At 38.0% G+C, this 20,800-nt stretch overlaps 1 protein-coding gene across 1 annotated transcript in view; it reads left to right on the top strand.

Annotated features, from left to right (window-relative positions):
* The window catches only part of LOC116246728 (uncharacterized), a 29,403-nt gene extending 9,598 nt beyond the window's left edge, over positions 1-19,805 (top strand). The window contains exons 21-48 of the mRNA XM_050075709.1: positions 325-535; positions 650-887; positions 1,240-1,390; positions 1,466-1,861; positions 7,681-7,930; positions 8,921-9,095; positions 10,425-10,496; positions 10,612-10,680; positions 11,497-11,568; positions 11,658-11,729; positions 11,809-11,880; positions 13,224-13,295; positions 13,377-13,448; positions 13,532-13,603; positions 13,700-13,771; positions 13,847-13,918; positions 14,064-14,129; positions 14,701-14,769; positions 14,862-14,900; positions 15,048-15,100; positions 15,193-15,572; positions 15,644-15,839; positions 15,978-16,118; positions 17,367-17,485; positions 18,048-18,258; positions 18,362-18,599; positions 19,041-19,191; positions 19,263-19,805. Coding sequence (XP_049931666.1) covers positions 325-535; positions 650-887; positions 1,240-1,390; positions 1,466-1,861; positions 7,681-7,930; positions 8,921-9,095; positions 10,425-10,496; positions 10,612-10,680; positions 11,497-11,568; positions 11,658-11,729; positions 11,809-11,880; positions 13,224-13,295; positions 13,377-13,448; positions 13,532-13,603; positions 13,700-13,771; positions 13,847-13,918; positions 14,064-14,129; positions 14,701-14,769; positions 14,862-14,900; positions 15,048-15,100; positions 15,193-15,572; positions 15,644-15,839; positions 15,978-16,118; positions 17,367-17,485; positions 18,048-18,258; positions 18,362-18,599; positions 19,041-19,191; positions 19,263-19,667 — 4,206 coding nt within the window. The 3' untranslated portion in view covers positions 19,668-19,805. The remainder of the gene's footprint in view (positions 1-324; positions 536-649; positions 888-1,239; positions 1,391-1,465; positions 1,862-7,680; positions 7,931-8,920; positions 9,096-10,424; positions 10,497-10,611; positions 10,681-11,496; positions 11,569-11,657; positions 11,730-11,808; positions 11,881-13,223; positions 13,296-13,376; positions 13,449-13,531; positions 13,604-13,699; positions 13,772-13,846; positions 13,919-14,063; positions 14,130-14,700; positions 14,770-14,861; positions 14,901-15,047; positions 15,101-15,192; positions 15,573-15,643; positions 15,840-15,977; positions 16,119-17,366; positions 17,486-18,047; positions 18,259-18,361; positions 18,600-19,040; positions 19,192-19,262) is intronic.
* Positions 19,806-20,800: the final 995 nt, after the last annotated feature.

Below are 20,800 nucleotides of genomic sequence, written 5' to 3'. Positions count from 1 at the left end.
GGTGTGCCGCACAGGCACCTGCATTTGCACTCACACCGGCACCCACACCCCGCATGTGTGTAACATAGCCAGATACTCAATGGGACTAAATGAGTCTGTCAAATTCATGAAACGTGCCACCAGTTTAACCAATAAATAGAGCTCTTTCAACTAATCAATACTGTTCTTTACGCCAAATGGTTCCTCATTCATTCTTGGACAAATGTTCCACCCCTGTCAATGGATTCCTGATCTTCACTGACTTTTGGGAGGATTTGCCTAGAAGTAGTTTGATCACTTTAATGATCACAGTTATGAATGTGTAACTTGAAATTGTTAATGCAGGGTCATCTATCAGATGGGACCGTTATCGCAGTAAAGCAGCTTTCTGCCAAGTCAAAGCAGGGAAGCCGTGAATTCATCACAGAGATAGGCCTCATTTCTGGCTTGCAACACCCAAACCTCGTAAAGCTTTATGGTTGCTGCACTGAAGGCAGAGAACTGTTACTTGTATATGAGTACATGGAAAACAATTCTCTTGCCCATGCACTGTTCGGTAAGTCTGCTAATGGGGGCAGCTAATCACTTGTCCAGTCCTTCTCTTTTCAGATCAATGAGCATGTGATTCATCTAAATCTGTCAACTTTCCATATATGGCTGGACTTTACAGGTCGCAAAGACAATAAACTGAAACTGGACTGGCCTACACGGCGTAACATTTGCATTGGAATAGCTAGAGGTTTGGCCTACCTTCATGAAGAGTCCACTTTGAAGATTGTGCACAGAGACATAAAATGTACCAACATTCTGCTTGACAAGGATTTGAATGCTAAAATATCAGATTTTGGGCTTGCCAAGCTTGATGAAGAGGAAGACACACATATCAGCACTCGCATCGCTGGAACATTGTAAGTTACACTCTTGAATTTAATGGCACGTTTAAACTGAATATGCGGAATCTCTTAAATGCTATGCCACGGAGATTCTTCACTTTGACACCCGCATCATGTCCCCCTATTATGGAAGTTGCATTGGAAACATCCATAAAAATTTTCTGAGCCAGCATCAGTAGCATAACATCAAGTAGCTTAGCAGGACAGAAGTCCAATGTGTTTAGCAGGACAGACTGCTTCACTTGGAGGCCCATAAGAGGCACACCACGATTTTTTCATTGGCAGCACAGACACTTAATAGTGCCTAGCAACAGCATTCTCAGGGTATGAATTTCTTTCTTAGAAAAACACTTTTGTGCAACTGCAGTGGATATATGGCACCAGAATATGCGATGCGAGGTCATCTAACTTACAAGGCAGATGTTTACAGCTTTGGAGTCGTCGCTCTTGAAATTGTTAGTGGAAAGTCTAATGCAAGCAGCAAGCAAGCAGAAGAAGGTTATTACCTTCTAGACGAGGTATGTCTATTCTTCCTTGAGTTTGAGAATTTGTTATCCCTTGCCATTCCGCTGATTCACCGCTGTTTTTCTTAGGCATTTCTTCTTCAAGACAGAGGGTACCTTCTAGAGCTTGTGGATCCCGAATTGGGTTCAAACTACTCTAAGGAAGAAGCCATGATTATGCTTAATGTGGCTCTTCTCTGCACCAATTCGTCCCCTTCTCTTCGGCCAACAATGTCAATAGCATTGAGCATGCTTGAAGGTCGATTAGCCGTGGAACCTCTGCCTCCAGCACCAGCATCATCTGCCCACTTAAGAAATAGAAAGCCTAGAGAATTTTCTCAGACCAGAAAGCCGAGTCGAAGCCAGAGTTGGAGCTACAGCCATTCGATGGAAATGCAGTGGACCGGATCCTCTATTTCTGGTCCTCAACCTAATGATGATAGTGAGCATCTTTTGGCAGAAAGTTCCCTGGAAATCTACCGGTCACCATGAGCAAAGTTGTGTGACTTCTCTGTGGTTGCCTCAGCTGCAAGTCTCGATCCGGTGATTGGTGTAGGACCTGTTGGAGCAGGCAGAATACATGCACTAGAAGGTCCGAACTTTAAATACTTAAAAGAAGCCGTGGTCTGAGACAGTGGCTCCATCATTCCCTATGTATCCACATCCTTAAGTTCACGGCTTTCAAACCAATGGATTCACCATGGTCAATTTTCCGAAATTGAGTTTTAAATCATATGGAGTTTTAAGAATATTTTAACATGTTTTTCTATCTTACCTACATGGTGTGTTTGATATCAAGACAAAATGTACTGCATATAGTTTTTATCAAACGTTAAGTGGCCTTTAATGGTATGGCAATTTCAAAGGGTGAAATATCTCATTCGGATATATTTGTAAGCATTGTCCATTGGAGCAGATAAATACATATTCATCTTAACTTTTAATGATTTTATAAATACATGCTTGTAGCTGATCAGAATATGTGCATGAGAAGCCGATTTAAATACATATTTGACAGAAACCAGTTCATCCCACGGTCACTATAAGGTCTATGCTCAACGGTGGTGGTGATCAGCCGAAAAGAAAACCAAATTATACAGCTATCCATGCCATGATCGTTGCATTTTGATTACTGGTGCCACATTATTCAATACTGGATTATGGTCCACTCGCTGCGCCACGGCGCCATTCGTCTCGGTTTTGAGAGCTATGGCTTCTTCAGGTTCAGAGGTGAATCAGCAGTCCGCATGTCGCCCATGATGGCCATCACTGTGGTTGCCGGTGAGATGCAGAAATCAGGTTAATGCAAATAACTTTAATGCGAGATCTCCAACTTAGATCAACGTCTCCGGGGGCAGGCTCCGTAGGCAACTGAGATTTTTCGGGTGTTGGGATTCCTAGGGGAGTCATCTAGCAACAACTCAGAATTCAAACCACTAGATCACTGCAAATTCAAACCACTAGATTGCTCCAAGCATGAGAACATCTCCCTAAGCTTCTCAATGACGTAAGAATGTGAAGATGATTCAGTCGACCCCAATATCACCCCGCAGGATGTCGGTGGGAATGGAGACGATCGATCGGTAGACAAGGGCGTTAGCCAGACGGAAACCATCACAGGAAAATGCAGCAAGATGGCCGACGCCGATGTGAATACCTGATTGATGCCACCGAGGAACAGATTGCCTTGTACCCCAGTAGGTGATCGGTTGACTTGCCTCTCCTCTACTGACGGGCGAATGCTGCGAGGGAGGGAGCTCCACCATCTGCCTTGGCCGGATTGAGCCCCGACAACGCAATGTCGTGACTTAACGCTTCCACCGATTCCTTCCGTGCCAGAGATGTCAATGGATCAAATGGGAACTGAAATACACTCTTTTGGATGTTCACGTATTTGGATTTGAATTAGGATTTAAATAAAAAAATTAACATTTACACCCTGTTTGAATCCAGAATCTTAATTTATAATCCGAATCTGATCTAAATTTGATTTTTTGATTTACATCTGACCAAAAATACAACTTTGAAAATGTATGGATGTTAGGTATGAGACATTAATTTAAAACTAAACTTAATTTGAATCTGAATCCAAATCCAAATCCAAATCCAACCACAAATTACTTAAATTTGAACTTGAATTCCAATCTGACTGGATTTCATTTCTTAAATTTCAAATCCGATCTGATTTATTAAAATCATGGAACATTTGTTACAGTATTCATGAATTTTTCACGGGCAGATAACAATATGTTAGTGCTGCCAAACGGCCTTTATCTTCGAAAAAAACACAGTATTTCTATTATTAAATGCTCCTCAAATAGTTTAAATCCGCCCATATATATGTAGTGGGTATCATGCATATTGACCGAATGTAAATTGGGCGATTTAAATTAAATGATTCATCAAACATGGTCAAACTTTGGTGGTATAAACATAAACATGTTTGAGTTTGAGTTTGAGTTCACGCTATTCTATTGATTATAACAACTTCAAACTTAATTTTGTTTTTGCTGAGCCTTCAAAAGTTGATCATGTCCTGTAAAATTTTCCTTTTATTTTTTGTTATTAAGTAATTAGATATAAAACAAAATTAAATTAAAAGATCAGTACGCCCGGCTGTGTGGGAAATCATTCACGTTTTACAAGTCCATGTCCTTTCCCAGTATTTGTCTTGGAAAACTATAAAAGCCAACTAACTTTTTAGCTAAATTATCAAATCATGACACGATTTTTGGAAGAAGTTCCAAAGAGTTGCCCCGGAATGGGAAATGCATTGAAATAAAAAAGTAACTCGTAATACTGCTCCTCTTAATCAAAGTTTTCTCTAAAAGAAGGACATAGTTTTGATTAAAAGAGGCAATTTTTGTAAATATTTATTCTTTCATTTTTGAGAATTTCTCGTCAAAATTAAATGTCGATATATTGTTTATAAAACTTGAACCATAATTTGTTATTCGCCAAAAAGATAAGTGACTTAGTTTGTAAGTTTTCCTTTCTTTTTCGCATTTTGGCCTTGAGATTTTTTTACTGCAGTCAGAAAAGGTGTCGGCAAAGTCCTTTTCTCATTATTGGATGTCTATTATTAGATTTAACTTTTACTGGATCAAAATAATTGTGGCAAATTCTCTCAAATTTATACTTAAATTTTTTTATTTCTTAGTGACCTTTTCTTTCGTCTTCGTCGTCTTTTGCAACATATTCTTTTAGTGGCCACATCGTTTTACCAGTATCTCCTTACTTTTAGTTTTTTAACATAAAATTTTTAAAATTAATTTTTATTTGCGCATGTAACAAAATTGGTCTTGTATTACGATGCAAAATTTTCGAATCAAAAGATATTAAAAAAAAAGGTTGACGACTGCCTGTGATTGGATCTCTCCCTCTTCCTGTTTCTTTCTTTTTCTTCTTCACTCAAACTTTTTCTAAAGATTTGAAAGAACCATTGCAATTTTTAACGGAGCAAAGCACGTATTTTAAAATGAAAAAAGAAAATCTCGTGACTAGTTTTTTGAACTATCCTCCTCGAGTAAAGGTATTCAATAAGTTGAGACAACTCTCAACTCCAATCACTTAGTTTAGTTGAGCTCCATGAACCACCCAAGCTCGATTCTTGAATTTAAATTAGAACTCAAATCCGTAAATGAATCAAGTTTGAGTTACACGAGCTCGACTCAATTAAATTCAACTAAGCTAGTGTAATGTCAGTGTTCAGGATACAAATCTTAAAAAACCACTTCTTATGAAACCATCCAAATCACTTGCACAACTTAGGTCTTTGTTTTCTCCTTTCATTCACTTGTTTGAACTTTACTTAGACGAGTCAAGCTCGAGCCGTGTCATAGTCTATCAAGTTGAGCTACAGCTGACCTTGTAAAGCTCGAGCTAAGGTTGAGCCGAGTAATATATAAATCAAGTCAAACTTGAGTTATAGCTCGACTCGGCTCATGTGCAGACCTAGAACAGGTTGGGATTAATAAAATTACCGCAGTTAAAAACTCGAACCCAATAAACTAGGGATGTATATCATACAAGTTCACAACCCTGTCTGAAGCTTGTCTCCCAAGTGTCCAAGAGCGTTCCCATCATATAAAGAACGATCAAGCTGTCGATTTCTGCATAATGTAATGCGACCGAACGCAAGATGCCAAGAGCTGTCCCACATCAATGGTTCTTGGAAAATAAATATTCAGCACAAGAACCAAGGTAAAAATCATGGAGAACGAACAGTTTCATGGAAAATGGTACCGGGGAATTTAAGTTTTGTATCACTATCAAGGAAAGAGAAGATGTCGAATATATAAACTATATGCACACAAATTATGAGCCATTTCCGTCGATTTCAAACATATATGAAGCTATCTTTTTAAAAGTTGAAAGTACTAATTTTATTTATATTATACAAAATTAACGTTGTACATGGTATTGGTATTTTATGAATCTTTTGGGGTGTGTTTGATTGTCTCGGATCTCCCCCTCATGAAGTTTGAAGTTTAGCAAACTGTCAATCTATGGACCACCAAAGATTTCTAATCCTCAAAAAGGGTGAAATCCACGGATTAGAGTTCCAAAGTTCACAACCCTTTCCTTATCATCAGAAGAGAAAACCCTCAACATGCGGAGGGTTTTTATGCATCAAATGCGAAGGGTAAGGTGAACATCTGCCTTCATGATCACATCGCATAGAAGCGACACTTTGTTATGTCCCTGAACATGCGAATGTTGTGCTCTTCTCAAACTCGCCACCAACAGCAAATGAGCCAAGAAGACTACAGGTGAAGGTGAAAAGAGAAGAATGTATATCAGGGAGAGGGGTGAGTATGAGGGAAAGAAGGCCAGGCGAAAAGATAAAAAAGTAAATAAGATACTGGTTAGCTAGATAGATCCCAAGATGTTGTACATGATCTAGCAAGAATGAGCTTGGTGAAAACCATGGCCAATGCAGAAAAAAATGCTTTTCCATATGTAAGATGTCATAACCAAAACAAAGAAATGCCACCTCTTCAAAGAAAATGACGCAGAAGACAAACATGGCTGATGAAAATGGCAGCGGGTGGCTTGTAAAGACCAAGGCATGGACCCGAATGAAAGCAAGACAAAGACGAAGTAGAGTGCTTCTACTGGCAGAAAAAAAAAAGGACCTTAGCCTGCCAACCTTGTAGGCGAGCGAGCATCTGTTGCTTGACATTTGCCAGGGCCACAGTGGAAAAGGAGATAACGAAAGGCCAAGCTAATCAAATGGCAGCCGATAGACAAAACATGTTTCAGCAAAAAAGTGTCGTCACATTGTGGTCATCGCTCGTCATGGACGGTGCTTCCACCGACAGAGAGAGAGAGAGAGAGAGACCTGGCTGAATTTGGTCACCGCCGGTCATCGACGGCTCCGGACGGTGCTTCCACCGCCACCACCTTCTTCCCGGGCTCATCTCCTTCGCCGCCCCTTCGTCTTGATCTCCTCTGCTCCCTCTTAGATGCATGTCAAACGAGGTTTTCTTTAAAGATCCTCGCATCTCTTAAATCAGCCTCCAATCTGGCTGTCAAATGCAACGTTAGTGCAATTATCGGAGGACTTGGATTTAGTGTGTGTTCTTAAACAATTGATTTGTAATTAATAGGGATATAACATTCTTAACGCGAACAGCAATCAATATCTTGACTTTGAAAAAGTAACCGGCAGCATTTGTTAGGCAAATGCATGTGCATCACTCGCTGTTGTTTATTTAGTTGATTGAAATTTGTCCCCATGTGAGAAATTTTCTTTACTTTTCACCACGACAATAAGCTTAATATATGTATGAAACACGTGACATGTAGATACCAAAACCATAGTCATACATGAAATGCTTTTTTTCAAATAAGGCCAACGCTAATTGAGCTAGAGTTCGCATAAAAATAGCCTTTCTTTAAAAATAAAATGATATAACTAGTCTTCTAAAATACCAATTTTCATTTTTGCATGGGATCCGTTTACTTGCATTGCTTTGTAGCGAAAATAAATTATTGTTTTGTTAAATAAGTAATTATTATTGCTTTATTAATTTACCAGTTAATAACGCTAATATCCGCTTTTACAGGTTTCGCATATGTCAATATTTGTAAAAATAAATGATAAATGAAGTGGGGTCTCGCTAACGGGAATTACGGGCCTCACTACGAGTTGAGCGGGACAGTCGACCCCGGCGAAGCATGAATCGTTTTCTTGGTTGATCAGAAATCGCACCCACCAGATTATTCTTTTTTCTTTGAGAAAACGATATCATGTTTTGTTCCTCACTCCCTCCTCCTTAAATTCAAACCATGATCATTAAATCTGGATTCAGGGCGCCATTACCAGAGAGAGAGAGAGAGAGCAGCGAAGGACGCAGGGGTTGGCGATTATGATATTGATGCTGGTGATGGAGAAGCGGATATGGTCGACTACAAGTGATGGTGCTGGAGGTGATCACCGAATCCGAAGTCGATCCCTTCTCCTTTTCGGCTTCGTGGTCTGCATGGCGTTGGTTCTAGTCGCTAGTCCATCTTCCGCGCAGACCCCCACACGTTTGGCTCCTGATGAAGGTAATCGCGGACAATCCAGAAGAATCGGATTTTTTCTTTTATACCGTCCTTTCTTTCTTTCATGGATTCTTATGGTCCTTTCACGGACAATTTGACCTTTCTAGTTTTGTTTCTTGTCTTTGTTTATCCGGGAAAGCGCGAGTTCCGTCTATCAACCTCGTAGAAACAGATCATATCAACGACCGTGACTACTCTCCTCGAGAAGGGGAGTGTCGATAGTTGACGTGGTTCTTACTTTGTATTGGGATTGCCCGTTCCTACCCAAAAAAAAAAAAAAAGAAACAAGAGAAACGGCACAGAGTTTCTCCGAGTCTAGACTTTGGACTCCATGCATGTTGACTATGTTAATTTCTTGAAGGTTCAAAGAACGATCGCGACATTCCGGAAACTCTGGTTCCGTCCACTTTGCTCTGTTTAATGTATTTATGTCTTTTTTGTTGCTTTGCTCCGGAAATTCCGGCTTCTTGGGGAACAAGCTGATCGGACAAATGGCCGTCCTGAAATGATAGGATGTCGCCATTTCAAGATTGCTTCGTTGGTGGCGATCGTGGCCACCGGGAATCTTTGCGAAATGCCGATGGCAAGTCGCTGCTGTCCTATTACTTCTCAAATGCAAAACTCTGGTTTACGGCGTATACATTAAGAGCGACTCAAGCTTGCGACCAATAAAATTGATGAAATCTTGAGAATCTTGGAACTTTGAGACAGTCTTCACTGATACCGACAATTTTTAGATGTTTGTTTTTCCTTGTATTTTTTCTACAAATTTGTATATTTTGCTGTTCTTTTGGAATCATCTGACTTTTTATACGAGAAGAAACATAAATTAAGGAACGGTGAGATTTTTCTTGCCAACGAAATTTCAAAACGCAAATAGCGGCTCAAATGGTCTTAAGTTTGGCATGAATCAGGGCATCTCTAATTTGTATTTGCCATGCTACTTGATTTCAATGAAGTGCTCACGGGATTTTATAATGATTATTGTCACAGTGAGTGCACTTCGGCAAATAGCAAAGACCCTGGGCAAGACAGATTGGAACTTTGAAGTGGATCCCTGCAGTGGAGAATCGGGGTGGGCTACCCCCAATCTACAGAAAGGATTTGAGAATGATGTTACATGTACTTGCCCTGAAAACGTTACAGGTTACTGCCATATTAATAGCATGTATTCTCTCTCTCTCTCTCTCTCTCTCTCTCTCCCTCTCATGGTTGACGTAGTTTATAAATTCTGAACCTTTCGTTGTATACACTGCTTTCACTTGCTAAAGTAGATTTTAGGCTGTCCTGAAGTGACCTTTATATTCACGAGTTTCCCAGACAATACTTGATTAACAATTTAACACGAAAAAAAAAAAGAAACTATAAAAAAAGGCTAAAAAGAAACACAATACTATAGTCTATACCACTGCTAGATATAATTTAGAACCCTAAGAGTGTCTCCCTCTCTCTCTCTCTCTCTTTTTCTACCATGCAAGCATTTGGGATCACATAGACTGATAATGTTGTTACCATGCTATTGAATGGAAACCTGTGCCTGCAATGCAAGTCTTTTGGCACAACTGTTCTTCCTTTTTTTTTTAAACTATTCATATGGATGTGCCCAACTACAAATTTATAAGCCACACAAATTTAGAGAACAGGATTCTTATAATTTTCTACATAAGAAAAGGTTGTTCGCTTAGCAGATTCCCAGGTTCTTGATGATGAAGATCATTTTTGTATGGCTAGTTTGATAAAGAAAGCAGTTGGAACTATTTGGCTTTTTACTTGGTACAGCAACGATATTAAGGTGTAATTTTTTTGTTTATCGGGATAATGTTTTGGTTATGAGCACGTAGCAGTTCAACCTAATTTGGTATTATGAGTGCAGGAGACTTGGACTCAAAATCATGGTTCGTATTGTCACTTTTTCACCTTAGGTCATGCTTTTTGTCTATGTCAAGTCAAGTAAAACAAATTTTGAAATGCAAAGATTTACTGAATGATTGGACATTGGCTATTCAAGCCACTGGAATGTCTAATTACATGGTATAATATCGAGATGCAGTATCACCAGCTTGTTTCCTTCACAGCCTTTCTGTTAGAGTAACAAAGCTTTTGGGTTTTTGCTCAATCCTAATTATGTATGTATTTTTGTAGACTTGGAAAAAGAACATGCATTGGTTTAGCGTTTTCATACTGAAATATTGTCTCCTTAGTTGTCAAAATCAACAGTTCATGTTTGCACTAGAAAAAGAGATGAAACTAAATGGGGATTTCATGTTGAATTGATTTAACTCAATGTATGATTTTAATTGAATATGTGATGATCAACGCATTGTACGCTTGGGTTAATAAAAAAAGCAATGCGACTTCTTAGTGTTTGGGAGCCTATCTATTTATATAGCATGTACATGCTATATATTAGTATGACGAGCGCGATTTAGAAGCACCAGACTTTATATGGCAGTTCTTGGTGGTCAGACATGATATAACCATTTAGCGTTAACTGCAGAGTGCTCAAGAGACAAGGCCTCCAAGGAACACTACCGAAGGAACTGACGAGGCTGCCATTCCTTCGTCAATTGTAAAGGATTCCTCTTCCTTCATCAAATACCATTATTTCTTTCTTGAATGAGGTTTGCCAAGTAATAGGCGATATTTGCTCATATACTGAATTTCTTTCTTCTTGTTGCTACCAGTGACGTCTCTTGCAATTACCTGAATGGAACAATACCAAAAGAATGGGGGGCCCTCCAAATTGTCCGTGTGTAAGCCACTTCGTTGCGCTATTTCTTTCCTGCTCGGACTTCTATCTTGCTTTTACTGGGCTTTATACAAACAATGACGACATTGATGGAAAGAGAAAAATTAGTTTTGGAAGTTAGCTTTGTCATTACAAATTAGACAGCAAAAGGGTGAAGATGAGTGAGAAAGAAATGAGTATTCAAAAGGAGCTATTGTGGTTGGTGAAGTCCCACGGACACCAGTTTCAGAACACAACTAGCACCTGGGAAAGTGCTGCATGCTTTGACAGCCCGTACACAACAACAGAATCCTCTTTCTATATCTAAGTCCATTGTAAACTTAAATTGCTTTAGAAGGAGAATGCAGTAGCTTACCAGAAACAGATAGAAATATGGAAATGTACATCTATTTCTTCAATCACGTCTTTGTTCATTTTTAGCCACTGTATTGTCAGATAAGCTAAATGAGTAACAAGTGGATATTCAAATGGTCACTGAATCATCTAGTTTTCATAAAAAAAAAAAGAAGTTAAAATGAAGATGAAACTCAAGAGCATTCTTGTGTTTAAGGATCTTTGAAGTTCTTTGTCATTTTTGAAAAACTTACAAAGGTAAAGATGACTACCCCTTGTTTCTGCTTCTGAAAGTTTTAGGATCTTTTTGACATCCTCTAGTGTCTCTCTTTCATTGGCCGCATGTTGAATAGAACATGAAGGTGTTTCACAGTGCAATCCACTTGTCATGTAGCATGGATGTCTTGGAATCCTTGGACAAAAGAATTTCGCCTCTTTTATCTTTTTGCTGCCATAATCACCATGAATAGTATTTTAATCTTTCTAGGTCTCTCTTCGGAAACCGCTTATCAGGTCCTATTCCAAAGGAACTTGGAGACGTTATCACCCTTGAGAACCTGTAAGTTCGAATTTTACAAGATTATTATGAATGGAGCTTGAAATAAAATTGAAGTTCATTTGAGTTGACCTTGTCTAAATAAATTGTAGATCACTTGAAGGAAACAATTTCTCTGGAGAAATACCCCCACATATTGGAAATTTGACCAATCTCAGGGAGATGTAAGGTCACTTACATAGTTACATGTATTCTATTTCGTAATTTTTTCTCTTTTAATGTGCCATCATTATTTGATTGCAGAGCCCTCTCTTCAAACAAATTTACAGGAGAACTACCGCATGCTTTGGGGAGATTAACGAATATAATTGATTTGTAAGATAATTCCCCCTCTCTTGACTTCACAGTTGATTTTAGATGAATGACATGTCGGCCTTCCGTTCTTTTTCTTTTTTAACCTTTCCCATTGCAAGCATTGAAAACACAAACTTGATAAAATCTTACTAGACTAAAGGAATTTGCCAGCAAACAATTTGTTCCAAATTGCATCTGGAGGTATCAAAATTGAGATTTCTCATGCTGCAGATGCCGCTTCCACTGTCCAGATGAAGTATGAAAAATGTGATAAGGTTGTCTTCCCTATTTTCTGAAAATTAAAGGTAGCAAGAAAATACTTGCTATTACCTTCTGCAGTGGTAATCAGAATTCTAACAAGTCTAAGAATTGCATGCGCCAAATTGGACTGATGTGCTTTCATTTTGTACAGAGCTTCCTCAAAATTATTCCTATTTGCTTTTTCTAATGAATGCTCATGAGAAAAAAGTACACCCTTATGATTTTATATAAACTAAAATCTTTAGAAGGATGGATTCGCTGCAAGAACTGTCTTTGCATGTACCTTGTGTAGTTTATGGTAGGCAACTTTTTTAGTGTTCAAATTACTAGAAGTAGGCAAGTGTGGATTGTTAAGAGGTTAACACATATCCATGCTCATGACTTGAAGCACAGCTGCTTACAGACATGAATGTGTGAAAACATGAGAATGTGAGAAAATATGTGATTATGTATGGACTTGGCTTGCATTTTCATGATCCTTGCAAGAAAATATAAACATTTCCATCCTGCAACATATTAATTGAGTTTCTTGCCTACCATTAACAATGTGCTTCAGTATCCAAAATAAAATCTGCTTCACCTGGCAAGATGGGAACTTCAAACTGAAGGAGGTCAGGAGCTTGATTGCTGGGTGCATCGCTTGGCATAAACTCTATTGGTCTGCCTAAACCCCTGCTAGCCAGGAAAAAACGGTACTAGTGATCTATAACCTTAAACATGGATATGGCTTGAAGGGGGTCAAACCGTGTTCTGCCCATTCTAGCCTAACTTGTACATGCTCCACTTGATTAATAGGAAACTCAGGTTAACTGGGATTGATCATGAAACTGACCTATCTGTGGATCCCATCTGGAAGTTCCAGACATGCCCTGAATTTTTGAAGGAAGAATCCTGTAAATTTAGGTGTAAATAGATGTTGATGCACAATCTATTGCCCAACATGCAACTCTGAGACATAAGTTCAAAAAATCAAAGTGTTTCAACTTTCAACTAATACAGGACTTTTACAGCCAAGTTTTGATTCAGACTATCTTGTCAATTCCAGTATGACAAATGTTGAATTTATACTTGGCTATAATTGCTGAATTTTTTTTTCTCTGCAGTAGAATAAGTGATAATCTATTTTCTGGAAAATTGCCTGATTTTATTGTCAAGTGGACACGACTACAACGACTGTAAGTCCTATCAAATCCTCTTTGGAATGATCAAGAGAACTTCCTATATGCTAAACTCAATTGATTATGTCTTTGTTCCAGACAGATCCAAGGCACTCCACTTGCAGGGCCTATCCCATCTGGCATCAGCGAACTAGAGCATCTATCACAGTTGTATGTTTTATTTGCTGTTCATTACTAGTTATCCATCCGATTTTGTCCCATAATTTATGATCTTGATATTCCATGAGCTATAGGAGGATTAGTGACATAGCTGGAACAAATGCAGAATTCCCCAATCTAATCCGGATGAAGAACTTAACACAATTGTGAGTGTCTTACAACAATATTTTTATATCACAGTCCTTTCTATTCAATATTTACTATTCTATGGCTTAAACTGATGGATTACGATTCTGTGACAGGATTCTGAGGAATTGCATGCTATCCGGTCAAATTCCTGATTATATTGGTCAATTAACAAGCTTGCGATTACTGTAAGTTAATAACTGCTATGTAAAGAAAGCAGGATCAACTCAAAAGTTGTAAGTGGAGTATCCCTTTCCTTGCAGAGACCTAAGCTTCAACAACTTGACAGGTGGGCTGCCAGACTCTCTTAAGTTTCTCAAGCGGTTACAGTTCATGTAAGTGTTTCCCTCTCATGCATAGTCATAAATATCATAGACATTTTCAGAATATCGTCACAATAACACCAAAATCAAGTGAAACAAGAAGATGGAAATTTTGCAGGGTTAAAATGGTTGTATGAAATTACTTTTTTCCTTGTAGGTATTTCACGAACAACAGTCTAACTGGCCTTCTATCTGATTGGATACTGGGAACCAGCATGGAAGTGTATGACATACTCATTTACCTTTAAGCTATAAAAAGTGTTGCATACTGTCATCTGTTTCTTTTAGAAGTTCCTAATTGCTTTTTTTTTTCCCAATTTTTTTTCAATGTTGTTAGTGACCTGGTTTCTCCTATAATCAGAAATTAAGAAAAGGATGTTATTCCGGAAATCAAGTTATAGTCTACAGGTTCAGTTGTCCAGGAATTTGACACTCATTGATACAATGACCATTTTTGCTTAGGCTGGTCAACCAACATGCAACATGTTATTGCATCAATTTAATAATTTTGGTAAATCACCAATTTACTTCTTCAGTTTCAGCTTGAATAAATACTAGGGATGGCGTAATTTTGCTTTATCTTACGATAGGAACCATTTAGGAATTGAGAATCGTGCTACTGTTTTATCTACTTGTTTATTAACCTACATTAGGTGATAGTGCCATCTCTTTGTCTTGCTTCTGGACTAAAGTTCCTTAAGATTAAGGCCTTTAAATGGGTTATATTTACATATTTCCCTGTCTTCATTTGTCTTTGGCATCATCTTCACATTGATATTGTCATTATTGTGAAGGGACTTGTCATACAATAACTTCACAGGCATGGCTTCTGGTGCATCAGTTAGTTGTACACAAGGAAAAGCGTAAGAGCATTTCTCCTGCACTTTTATGATCTTGTCGATTAACTACCATCCATATGATCTACTGCCTGACATTTTCAATTATCAATCTTCAGAAATTTAGTTAAAGGTTTTTCAACAGCATCGGGACACCAGTAAGCGTATTTTATTCTTTTTTTTTTTTTTTGCAATTGTTGGTGCAAATTTCTTTTTACTTTAGAATGTCAGTTCGTGTTGGAAATAAAATAACAAGTTGCATAGTTATTTGTTTTTTACATTTTCAATATCACGTATTGATACAGAAATGTTATACACCCTTGCTTGAGGAAAAGCTGTGATGACAGAAAACCAAAATGTAAGCTTCTTTATTTATCGTACTTCTTTTTGGGCTCCAACCAGGGCAGTTGGCTTTTCCTTTGGGGGCTGAACCCCACTGTGTCTTTGCAGACTTTTCTTTTCATATAAATTGTGGGAGCAGTAAATCAGTTACTATTGGGAGCAGAACATTTGATGGGGATGACGGAGTAAATGGTGGTGCAACCTTCTTTGTTAGTTCTCAAGGAAACTGGGCATTAAGCAGCACAGGGACTATCATGGACAATAATGATGACACTGACGTGTACACAGTGTCCAACAGCTCAATACTCTCCATGCCTAACCCAGAATTGTACATGGTAGCGCGCATTTCTCCACTCTCTCTCAAATACTACGGACTATGTCTCTGGAATGGGCCTTACACAGTGAAACTCTACTTTGCTGAAATAGAGATAACTGATGATAAAAACTGTAGCAGCCTGGGGAATCGTATATTTGATGTGTACATCCAGGTAAATAGTCAAATTTGACAAAGAGCTCTCAAACAAATTCTATGATGCAAGATAACGTCATCTAAATGCAGGGGAAGCTAGAACTGACAGAGTTCAACATAAAACAATTTGCCAATGGATTTGGGAAGACCACAGTGCAGACATTTCATGTGAATGTGACAACTAACATACTGGAGATTCATTTCTTTTGGGCTGGAAAAGGCACTGAAAGAATTCCAAGGGCCGGAGTATATGGTCCTCTTATTTCAGCAATTTCTGTTGAATCTGGTAGGTCCTTTCTATCTATTTCTAGCCTTCAATTCATTATTAAATTATGTGTGTGTGTGTGTGTACTAAATTTTGTGTGTTTCTGTGTATGGTCTTCCTTAATTGATATGGTTGCTTTCTGGACCTGTTCCATTGTAGATTTCCAGCCTCCTGGGGAAAGGCATAGCAAGAAGATCGTCATTCTTACTGTGATTTGTGTGGCATTTCTTTTGTTGATGTTCTTGATTATTGGCATCATTTGGAAGAGCCATGTCTTATGCTGGAGACCAGTGGAAATGGGTAAATGGCATCGTGCAATTTTACATGCATTAACATCTACTTTAGTTTCTTTGTTTGTGCTAGTTGCAACAATTAACTAGACCCTATTTATTTGCATGCATTTGTTTTAACAATGTTAATCATGTTTGGTACGAACTACGAACACATTACACTATCCACACATATAAGACCTACTAAATTTTCTTTATTGCTGATTATTGCAGGTAAGTTGGAACAGTTAAATGCTGTTTTCAATATCTAGATCCTATTTGTTTGCACACATCTTATTTGTCTTTTTGTTGTTGAATTAGTTTGTGCTATCATCATAAGTTGGTTCAAAAAAGGATGAAGAGCAGAAGCTAATGTTTCTTATCGCAACTGCTTGGATTCATTATCTACATTGCATGTTCAATTTGTTGAACAAACAGAATTACTGAGTTCTTTATGAAGTCAAACACACTTTGGTGTTTCAAAATATGTAAATATAATCATATATCTTTCTCATATATATATATATATATATATATATATAAACATATATAAACATAATTTTATTGTTAATATGCTTATTGGCCCTGGTAGAACTTTTGATTTACGTTTTCATAAGTCATGCAGTTAGATACATCATCGAATGATAGAGAAAGAGGTTGAGACTTTGAGTGCAAAACCGTGATAGCTAACTATCAGTCATTCTATGAAAACCCAACACCGAAGCTTCTTTATTTTATGAGGCAGATATGTTGGTTTTGGAAGTGGGTCAGTTTTGTAATGAATTTACTAGAATCGTCACACACTAATAAAGCATTTAATGTAGTGACTTTCTGTATATGCCATGTGGTTCACACAACGAATGATGCAAATATCTGTATAAAATGTTAGATGTCATCAAGGACTGGTAAAGTCGATGTCATCTGCAAAAATTTATAAATCTTAATAGTTCACAGGATCCCATTATCAAGCTCTAAATGGTAAGAAATTGTTGTAGGTATTGTTTCTGACTGGGATATGTTCATAAAAAAAAAAAAAATCTTCATTGATAGTTGTTTTGTTGTTATGACTTATGAGGACTAAACGAGTATGCCATTTGGCGAACATGCCCCATCCAGTTCACTTCTCTTGGCCCATAAATACTTGTTTGCTTCAGGAATTGCTTTTGGATTCCCATGCAATGCCAAATTAAACTTCATAGACGTACTCTGCTATGCAGCATTATTCTTTGCCTTCACTCTAGCCTGACCTTTTTCCTTCTCAACCATGTTGCTATTGTAGAACTTCAGCGACTTAACCTCCAAACTGCCGTCTTCACTTTGAGGCAAATTAAAGGAGCCACAAATAACTTCAGTGCTGGTAACAAGATTGGGGAGGGAGGTTTTGGACCTGTTTACAAGGTAAACCTGGAAGAAATGAGATGTCTATATTACATGCTTATAACACCCTGTTGATGATCCAACCACCCTTCAACCATGGACTGAACCAAAAACTCATACTAGCTTCATTATCCAGTCTTGTCATGATCACCCCTGCTACAGAAAACCTGTAATGGAGGATCAGCTCCAATAGAAGCTAGATATTCTTCAATTTTGTAATCAATTGCATGGAGTTTAAAATATTTGAAGTCGTACTCTTTTGTGTTTCATATATATAGAACCCACACCATCCATGAAGGGCCTCTATGCAAAACATCACTTTACTACATGAGTGAAATTTAGAATAATAGAATTATCCTAATGGCCAATTAGTTCCCATTTTGATGAAAATGGAAATTTTTAATCCTTCTTGAGACAATTTTCAATCATTGACAAGGTGCTACATCTCTCACTTCACCTGGCTTTCCATGATGGCAAGATTTAGCAACACCTTCCCAAGTCAGTCGGATCAGCTTACTCATCAAGTTATGTCTGTTAACTGTGGAATTAACTAAGAAAAGGAAACTTTGTGCCATGGCTACAGGGTTATTTATCAGATGGGACCATTGTTGCAGTTAAACAGCTTTCTTCCAAGTCAAAGCAGGGAAGCCGTGAATTTATCACTGAGATAGGCATGATTTCTGCGTTGCAGCACCCGAACCTTGTGAGGCTCTATGGCTGTTGCACTGAGGGCAAACAACTGTTACTTGTATATGAGTACATGGAAAATAACTCTCTTGCCCAAGCTCTGTTTGGTAAGCCTGATGAATTATTCATCCTTATTTTCTTTATCTGTCAAATCTGTGTCGCTTTGGTGCATTTAATTCTGTCAAATACTCTTACTGTGTATCTCTATAGGCCCAGAAGCAAATAAATTGAAGCTGGATTGGTCCACCCGCCATAAGATCTGCATTGGCATAGCCAGCGGTCTGGCTTACCTTCATGAAGAATCTGCTCTGAAAATTGTTCACAGAGATATCAAATGTACAAATGTTCTGCTTGACAAAGACCTGAACGCCAAAATATCTGACTTTGGGCTTGCCAAGCTTGATGAAAATGAGAACACCCACATCAGCACTCATATCGCTGGAACCTTGTGAGTTCTTCTGTTTTTTATGGTGCATTCGTGCTCCATTTTGTAGTTTGTACGGCAAAGAGCAGGATATATCGTATCGATACATTGGCTCGTTTGGTGCATGAATTGAAGTGCAACACTTTTTTCATTAACTGACGTAAACAGGGATGCACTTTGTTTCAAGGTGACTTAGAAATAATAACTCGTGTCCAAGGCAGGTTGTGTTTTTATGGGATTTCTTGGATCAACTTCTTGTTTGCCTATATTTCACAGGAAGGAAGTTCTTTGACATTCTGTGTGAGCAATTGTCATTAGATTCATCCATAACTACCTCACCGTAAACTGCATGAACCAGCGTTTATGCATCTTTTCAAATATACGTTTAAGCCGGGCATTCCTGTACTACTATTTTGCATTATATATCAATGACTTCGCGTAACCATAAATCTTGTTTGCTTGCAGTGGTTACATGGCACCTGAATATGCAATGCGTGGTCACCTGAGTTTCAAGTCCGATGTCTATAGCTTTGGAGTTGTTGCTTTAGAAATAGCTAGTGGGAAGAGCAACACAAAGTATAAGCATTCGGAAGAGGATGTTTACCTTTTAGATTGGGTAAGTCTCTCCTGCTTTGCTTCAGAACTTATGTCAGTCCTCACCCTTCTTAATCATTTTCTTCTTCTTAGGCACGTCTTCTTCAGGATAAAGGGACGTTATTGGTGCTGGTAGACCAAGATCTGGGTTCTAACTACTCGAAGGAACAAGCCTTGACCATGCTTAATGTGGCTCTACTGTGCACCAATCCATCCCCTTCACTTCGGCCAACAATGTCAACTGTTGTGAGCATGCTTGAAGGCCAGACTTCTGTACAGTCCCCACTTCCATCTCACGAACTTTCGAGTGCTGAATTGCATAACAAAACACGTGGGATACTTACTCCACAGAGTGGCATCCAAAGCCAGGCCTATTCGAAAGTGCCGTGGAGTGTATCTTCCATATCTGACCTTGAGGAGGAAGAAGAGAGTGGATATTTTTTAGCAGAACGATCCCTGGAAATTCGTAGTTGTAATGAAGAAAATGCTACAACCTAGTGCAGTAATGATGAATCCACTGCTTGACTGCCTTAGATCAGTCAGCTATTATTGTTCTTTGTATACTTAGAATGGATATGAGGACCATAGGCTATGCCTCTAAAAATATTAAATTTATTAAATTAGTAGCTTCACTCACATGCTAGCAAGCACAATACTCTACGGTCTCCCATTTTGGTCGGAGAAGATGCCACGAGTCGTCGCTGCGAGATGCGCCGACCAATGATTAGAAATCCTTTGATTTTTTATTCCTTTGGGCCTAAAGGCTTTTATGACATGTGCATGCCCTGAAATTGTTTATCATGTATCGTTATGTATTCATATTAGTACCAGAGGCATTTAATAAACATAAGATAGACAATTTAAAAAAAAAAAAAGATAAGAAAGAATGTAGATTTACAAAACGAGGCATAAGATTTGAAAGATCATGAATGTAAAATAACTTTTGGGAGAAATTTTAAAAACATGAACTCTTGACATGAAATGATAAAAAACATTTTTTTGATGACAAAAATATATTTGATCAGCCAAAGGGGGAGTGATTTTATGTGAAGGGTGTTTTCATCATTCTATATAAATTCTGTATAAGTTGAGGTAGGTAATTTATGATTTATATGACTCTTATGCTGCTTCTTATTGTATTTTTTAAGAAAAGGCTTACTTTTTTCTTAGGGTAAATTTATTTTGAAGTATGTCATTTCACTTTTGACGTAAAATGACAAAGCATTAGCACTTTCGAATTTATTGGGTTCATGTCAAAACTAAAATTATTCTTAATTAAAAGAAAACTAATAAAATAAAAAAGTTAAAAACATGACCAACCTTTGAAGGGCTTTAAGTTTCAATGTCATTCATTCAGCTGTTTGAAAGGCATAAAAGGAAAAAGCGGTTGCACGGAAAGAGCCGCACTTCTATCGTGCGACCGAAAATCACACGCTTTCCGTAGCATTGCTGCAAGAAAAATGAAAAAGCTTCGCGTTTATATGAAATAGGCTCAAACTATAAGGCTAAAAAATTAAAATTAATATATTATTCGCGTAATATCAAAATTAATATTTTAATCGTTTTTTACTGTTAAAAATTATATCGTAAGCCGAAAAAGTTTGTCACATCCGACATGTGAAGGGGAATAA

The sequence above is a fragment of the Nymphaea colorata genome, chromosome 1 (genome assembly GCF_008831285.2).
Source record: "Nymphaea colorata isolate Beijing-Zhang1983 chromosome 1, ASM883128v2, whole genome shotgun sequence".
NCBI classification, from domain to species: domain Eukaryota; kingdom Viridiplantae; phylum Streptophyta; class Magnoliopsida; order Nymphaeales; family Nymphaeaceae; genus Nymphaea; species Nymphaea colorata.
The sequence above is the reverse complement of the archived record's forward strand: the minus strand, read 5'-3'. Positions and strand labels throughout refer to the sequence as shown.